Genomic DNA, 7,589 nt, shown 5'->3' on the forward strand with positions numbered 1-7,589 from the left:
GAGCACTTTAGTGCGTGGGAGCCATTGGATGAGCATTTTCAACACAGTGTCCCCTTCTGCGGGGGGGAATACCCAAACTACCCTTAATTGATATTGATTCTCTTGGTGGGCTTCCAAGCCTGTTGTCTCTTGCCTCAGGGAAAGGATATCGCCAGGCTGAGGTTTGAGGTAGGTGTATAATGTGGGTTATAATGTTAGGCTGGAGCAAAAGTCTTGTCCTCAGTTTAGGGAAGCTGTTGAGCTTATATTTATGCTTTTAACTCCCTGTCACATCAGTTGCACCTGGAGCCTTTGGACAGCCACTGACTCATAGCAGTCAAAATGAATAAAGCAGCAAGACATCTTCCCTTTCCCTTTCTGTCAAGGCTGCCTGCTGCAGTGTGCTGTCTTGTGTCTGGGTGCACACGATCAATTAACTGTTGTTAGTGCTTCATACTGTATTCTGAAGCAGCACTTTAGTTCTCACTAAAGCCATGTATGGCTTGCAGGTTGTAAGACCGATGTAGGAGGGCTCCAAGGGGCCAAACTAGGCTGTCATTAAATGGGCCCTTATGCTTTAATGGTGATACATGCAACACACAAATGATCATTAGTTTTCAGGTTTTGGTGTAGAAGCATTGCTAGTCTGGTTGGGGCTTTTGCTCTCTGTGGATTGCTTAGCTCAACTTGAGTTAGCACTGTTTTCCCTTCTGAGGATGGCCTAATCACCAGCACATTCTTTTATTTCTTTAGCGGTGCCTCCCAAATTGAAGGAAATGAAAAACCAAGAGGCTGCTGTGGGTCAGAAGCTAGTGCTAAGATGTGAAACCACTTCAGAGTACCCTGCACTCAGATTCAAATGGTTAAAGAATGGAAAGGAAATAACCAAAAAAACCAAACCGGAAAATATCAAGATCCAAAAAAAACAAAAGTAAGTACAGAGACATTTCTCACAAGTGGGGCTGGGAGGGATGGGGAGAGCTGTTCACCAGAACACAGGCCTTGAGGTTGTCAACTACAGTATCAGAAAGCTAAAAACTGAGTTACAGAGGAAGAAAATTTAAAGAAACAAACACTGATGTTATTTTTCATGAATGTATGGATAAAGTGGTAGTATGGTATAAATATTTCATAAATAATTTTCCCTTTTCAATTTCTATTTATTTTCTGATAGCCAAAGGCTATAATTTTAACCAGTAAACCTTGGAGACAGGCCATTTTTAAACTACTGACAAGAACAGAGGTACCTTATGTTTATTGTCTAAAATCCAAGAACATTTAAAATCATCAAAGCAATGTAGATTTGGAAATATTTTTGAGATTTGTTTTGCAAGCAGTCTAGTCCTTAAGGGCTGAATGCTGCCTGCATTAGCTTTGAATGCCTTATGCAAGTTTGCAATAGTCCTTTACCAGACGCATTCTGCACATGCAGAACAAGTCACGGCTCTAGCAAATGTCAGATGTGTAACAAAGCCTGCAAGTCTCATCCTCCTGACTGGGGGAAAGTGTCTCCTACATGTGACTGATGACCAGTGCCAAAGGTGGTCTGGTGCCTGGTTTCTGCAGGGAAACAGAAGAAGCTACACAGTGCATCTTCTACATTGAGACAGAAGGCTTCTTGCTGTTTGGTGTCTACCTTGTTTAGGTTAAAAAGTTTCAATTGTGGCCACTCATCCATCAAAGGAAGTTGTGAAAATCTCTTTGAACACAGCCCTTCAACTCTCACTTTTGCTCTGAGTAGGCAGGGCTGCTATCTGCTGCACTAGGCCATGCCTTCCCTTCATACAAGGCACAGAGGATTTGGGGTGGGTTCTGCAAGTGATCTTTCCTTCCAAGGTGTCAAGTGCCCCCATGCTTTTTATCAGGTCTCATCTCATTAGGCAGAACAGCAGCTGAAATCAAACAGCTGTTTGACCTTTCAGAGTTATTCAGGTTGAAAACCAGACCTCCTGCCCTCCCTTGCTGTTTTTTGCACCCCAGCCTGGGGCATATGGTGAAATAAGGAGGGGGGCAGAGCAGCATCACCACAGTCCCCATGCCACGGTCGCACAGACAGCAAGCAGGAACCCGTGATGTCTACTTCCAGCACTTGAAAATGGAGCTGTTCCAGGTGGCAGATAGCCTGGCAAATTGTCTGGTCCCATTTGCAGGGCCATATGTCTCCATCAGAGTTGTATTTTCAGTCTATTCTGTAAAGAAAATGTTCAGGTCAGAGCCTGGCCCTCAGCTTCCTCAGCAACACAGTGCTGCCTGTGAGGGGCAAACAGTATTTTCTCCTCCATTTGGCTGATGCTGATTGACCAAACTTACTGAAGCCAGGATTTCACCTTTGGGGCTGGGCTTTGTCAATTCAGCACTGAATCAGTAACTGCCTTTTGCCAGTTCCTTTTTTTTTTTTTTTTTCCCCCACAAAGCTTTGCGGTGCTGGCAGAAAAGAAACTAGCTAATAGCTATTGATTAGGGCATGAGACTATTTTTCAAGTTGATGTGCCAAAACATGTTTAAAATTCCCCAAAAGATACCTGATGAAAAAAAATTAAAATTGGGCCTTTTTCTGGAAAACGGAAATCTGAAGTCCTGTTCCCCCACCATAAGTGGGCAGAGTGCAGGCTTTGACCTGGATTTTGCACTTCTCTGTGCTACCCCAGCCACAAGGGTATCACTCATCATTGGAATTTCTCTCTTCTATTTTCTGTTTTAAAATGGAAATGTCAGTGTGGAACAGAGAAACCCTTCTGGTTAGAGATGTGAAAGTCGCTAGATTTAGAGTACAAAAAGGGGAAAGACGAGGGTTGTGTGCTGACATCTGAAGGATTTTCCTTGCCTTTCTACTTTGAGATTTTAGTCTGGGTACACATCAGTGCTTCGCCATTTCTTCTTTTGCTTTTTATGTGTGCTTCCAGGACCGAGAATAAGTGAACAGCTTAAGAGGAAATAGATTTTTTTTTTGGTAAAAAGTGGGACAGACATGTGGTCTAAAGCTAAAGGAAAATGGGTAAAAATGCAGTGCAAATGAATGCTTAAAAAGACATGCAGGTTATAGTAAACAAAGCCACATTAAAAAGATCTCATCACAAATTAAAGGAATAACAATGATCAAGGAGTTTGTTCCCCACTTTTCTGTTTTGGTTTTTTTTCATGACAGTACATTGGTAAATGTTTGTCATTTTTGTATGCTGCCGTATTGTTACAACAAACATTTTATTGTGAATTTGTTACTAATACCAAGTATGGAAAACATCAACTAGGAAGGCTAGAGTAGTTGATGAGCTGTCTGGGATTACTTCTATTTTAAAGCTCAAATGGCTACAAAGTAGGCTATGTTTCTAAAAAAATAGTAGCATATAAGGTACCGTAGTGTTATTGACTCCTTCAATCAAAACACTTGAAAATAACACTTTGTGCATATTTATAAAAACTTCACGAAGTTTGTAACTAGTGCCCAATGGCCAGAAGTTACTTCTGGTAGTGTCGTATTTTGCAAGAAATCACCTTTCTCATTGTGCGATGGCAGAATAAAATCTGTTCATTGCTGGGAGAAAAATAAATGTTTCTGAGTTCTGGCTACTTAGCTTTAGGTTTTTTAACAAATTGAAAAAATATCTGGCAGAATGATGAAGTGTCTAGCTCATAAATTGAAAATGAAGACCTTAGTGTGGCACGTGGACTAGGCATGGAAAAGAAAATACTGCAGCTTGGTGCTTATAGGGTGCATTTGGCCAGTCTGAATACTAATGGGTTCAAAGGATTTGCAGAAGTGAGGCAGATGCTGACTGTTTTCTCAGTTTTTTGATAATTTAGAAGACTCTGTGGCAAAGCAGGCTTCCTCAAAGCTTAGTATTCTGAAAACTGCCTTGCATGTAGAATGAACTCAGTGGATCACTCCCCTGTGCTCACTAGGATGATATCAGGGTGGTTGATTCAGAGGATGCAGAGCCCTGACATGCAACAGCATAACAGTACAGCAGGTGAATCACACTAAATGACTGTGTCTCTCCTCAGTGCACTAGGAAGTCAAGAGAAACTGAATGAGTTTGAATTTTCATGTAAGGTATTTCAAGCACTCACTTTTTACCTCAAATTTATCATGGAGTAAGAGCATGCAGTCAGTGAGTTTTTGCTGCTCTTACAATTGCTGATGATTTATGATGCCACAATTGATTGATTTATGTGTCCAGGCTCTAAGCTATTTCTTTTGTGTCAATGGAGATACAGAAAAAAATCAAATAGCAGACAAGTCTTTTCACCTGCTAGCTAACTTTCCCATGCCTATCCACTTGTACTGGTAACATTTCATTTTCCTTCTCTGACTTCAAACCTCCATGAAACCTGCACATTTTTGTTTTGGGTAATGTGCTGTACAGAGTCAGACTTTCCTCATTATATGAAGATAGACTCATTATCAGGATTGGGTTTTTTGGGCAGAGGGAAGGTGTTTGCCACTTCACCTAGCTGATGGCTTTGGATGCAGTAGTGCATGAGAAAACCTAGTGTGAGAGTACCCTATACCCTGGACTTCATCCAAGCTTAGCCTGGATGTTTGCCCACAGACAGGCAATTCTGGATGACAGATGGAGGCTGGAAGCAAAATGAATTCAAGCAGTCAGATAAAATGGGCTTGGACTGCATTCTGCGGATGTATTTCTTTCCCTTTCATGTATGAATACAAGCTCAGCAGTGTCATAGTGGCGATGAGCTAAAGATATAACAGAAGCAATCTTATAGGGAGAGGCATTTTTTTGCTGTAGCATGGTATAGATTGAGAAAAGGGCAAGCATTTGAATACAAAATCCCTTATCAGGGGCTTTGAGCACTGGTGGAGTACAGTAGTGCTAGGGAGCTGCTTAATTTACAGCCATTAATGAGTCATCTTCTGCTCTGACTGTTTTGAATTCTGTCCTGATATGTCTCAATAATATTCTAAAGGCTAAAAATATTCATCTTATTTCTCCTGCTCTCAGAAAGAAAACTCCTCACAGAGTTTTTCTAAAAACAAGAGTAAATTGGGCTTGTTAGAAGTAGATTTGTAAGAAATATGGTTGCTTCACCTATTTAAATATAATCTTAAAATCATAAGAGGAAGACATAATTCCACACCTTTTCCCGTATGTATCATGTAAAACAAAGAGAATCAATAGAAACATGCAGGGCTAAGAGTTTCTTCTAGAAGCCACAACTGCCACAAAGGCAGTTTGCATCAATATTACTTAATGTCATAAGAAGAGGAAAAGAAACTGCAGCAGACATACAGGGGGTGCCCAAATAAAAATTATATAGCTTCAGTTATGCTTCTTGCTTATCATTGGGCTAAAGTGAGTTCCTAAAAAAACTCAAACCTGTTTATATTGCCTTTTGAAGCACCCTGAGGCTACAGCCTGCTCTCCATCTAGACAAATGTCTGCAAGCATGGCTGAAAGATAACCTGTGGGATATAGGAAATATTGCATGTCCACACAAGCTGTGAGGTGGTGTAGACTACTGCCAGATGTTCCTGGACAGGCCCTCAACAGGCTGTTACGAAAGCAGGTGTGTAGATGGCTGGCAGGAAGATTAAAGACCAGGCCATTTTTACTGTGGTATAACTGTTAGACAGGTGCAAAATTCCCACCCAGAGAGACAGTAGATTTCACCTTCTGGACACTTCTGTCAGTGTCTTAACCACATTTTTCTCATATACTGATGGGTGCCCCCAGCTGGAGTCTGTTCTTGTATGCCATCTGAAATGCAGCCCAGGTAATTAATTCAGCACTGGGAATTGGGCTCCTAACATTGCCTGAGAAGGGAGCCATGATAGTCAGCTCTTCAGCTGTTTACCATTTGAGCAAACCTGAGCAAATTGCTAGCCCTAGCTTGGCTTTTCCTCCTTCTTGCAAGCCCAGTAGCCTCAAGAAAGCAGCCCTCTTTCATGACGTGAGGGAAAACTCTTGTAATGTGGGTTTCTACCAGATCTGGGGTCCACCTAGCACACTGCTTTCATCCCACGGGGGCCAGAGTGCTGACTCCTCAGTGGGACCTTTGCCTAGAGACAGAGAAGGCTGAGCTGCCGATAAACAGATGTTTGATAGGAGATGAGATAGTTTACTGTGCTGGAGGGAGGGATGGATCACAAGGATGGGTTGAAAAGTGGCATTGAACATTTTAGTTGCTCCAGAAGATCCCATGCTACAACAAACTTGTTTCTGGTCTGAATCCAGCCCTGCTCAACAGTTCCCAGAAGGGGTAACCAGTTGTGATTTCTGCTTGGAGTGTTAGGAGGCATGGCTGTGCTGAAGCAAACCAACTCCCCAAACATTGCTTAGCTCAGCACTCATCACTAGACATGCTCGTGACTATGAGCTTTTAGAGTGAAGAATCCCTGCCTCCTGGGGTTCAGTCCTTCATGTTGGGGTAGGTCAACTTAGAGAAGCCAACACTCATACACTCTACTAAGTGACTATTCTGTAGATAAATGAGCAGGCTTTGCTACAGGCAGAAACTTCCCTGAAGTACTTCTTTTAAACAGAAATTGGGAGCAGCAGTAAATGTGTATATTTTCCCCAGGCTAGTTATTCTCTGCAGTCTAAGTAATGGGATTATTGCCATCACATGAGTTAGGGACCCCTTGAATGACACTAGAACATGTTCCTACCAAATTAATGAGTAGGCAGGAGTTCTGCATTTTAAAATCTAATCTTAAAACCTTGGAGACTGATTAAATTGCATCTCTGAGCCAGGAACAAAATGTAGCTTCATGCAAATTGTGCTCCTGCCCATAATTTTTTGTTAGCGCTGGAGAATGATTTACTATTGGGGTTTCAGAGGTTGTTAAAGAGAGTGGTGTGTCCTAATCTCATGATTATTTAGTCAGATGTTGGAAACTACAATACTTACCCAGAACTCTGCTACTGGCAATATGAACCTGTAGGAAAGGGTAATCTATTTTAATATTACGCCCATCTCTGTGGCATCTGGATAGCCAACAATTCAGCTGAGAGAGGAAGGTTGTTTTCCAGATTTCCTTTAAGAACAAAGACTCCTCTCAAGCAGAAAGGCATAAACAAGTATCTTCATTTGAGTTCACGAATATGCCTGTTTTCCAGCAGCCTGTAAACCAGATATTTTTTATTCTTCTCCTTTTCAAACCTGGATAGTGTTAAACTGTTACTAACAATGGAAGACAAGACTCTTCCTTGGGAGGAAAAAAAAGAGTGTGTTAGTTGATGCAGTGACTGTTACTTCAGTACAGGTTGATTACATGTTTTTTTATGATTTCACAGGAAATACTCCGAGCTTCACATTTACAGAGCCACATTGGCTGACGCCGGGGAATACGCATGCAGAGTGAGCAGCAAACTAGGGAATGACAGTACTAAAGCCAGTGTTATCATCACGGACACCAATGGTAAGGCTTGGCTCTTTATTTTGCTATCACATTTAGAAAGACCATGTATTAAAGCTGCCACCAGGTCAAAAGTGTTTGGAGGAGAGGAAAGCTTTGCAAGTAAATCGAAGGGGAAACACTGATATATGTGGTGGAAACTACTGCTGTGTAGTTGAGATGTTTGATTTTTCTTACCTAGACAAATGAAATGCCTCCTACATATCTCACGAGAGGTCAGCATTTTCTGTGA

The 7,589-nt window shown here is 41.6% G+C and overlaps 1 protein-coding gene across 1 annotated transcript; it reads left to right on the forward strand.

The window, feature by feature from the left end:
* Positions 1–732: 732 nt before the first annotated feature.
* On the forward strand, positions 733–7,360 carry LOC104531092 (pro-neuregulin-1, membrane-bound isoform-like; the record flags this gene model as incomplete). Its single annotated transcript, XM_010175881.1, has 2 exons — positions 733–910; positions 7,236–7,360. Coding segments are annotated over 2 exons (303 nt in total), but the record flags the coding sequence as incomplete, so codon positions are not given.
* Between the last annotated feature and the right edge of the window lie 229 nt (positions 7,361–7,589).

Source organism: Antrostomus carolinensis, unplaced genomic scaffold (assembly GCF_000700745.2).
Source record: "Antrostomus carolinensis isolate BGI_N321 unplaced genomic scaffold, ASM70074v2 scaffold21629, whole genome shotgun sequence".
NCBI classification, from domain to species: domain Eukaryota; kingdom Metazoa; phylum Chordata; class Aves; order Caprimulgiformes; family Caprimulgidae; genus Antrostomus; species Antrostomus carolinensis.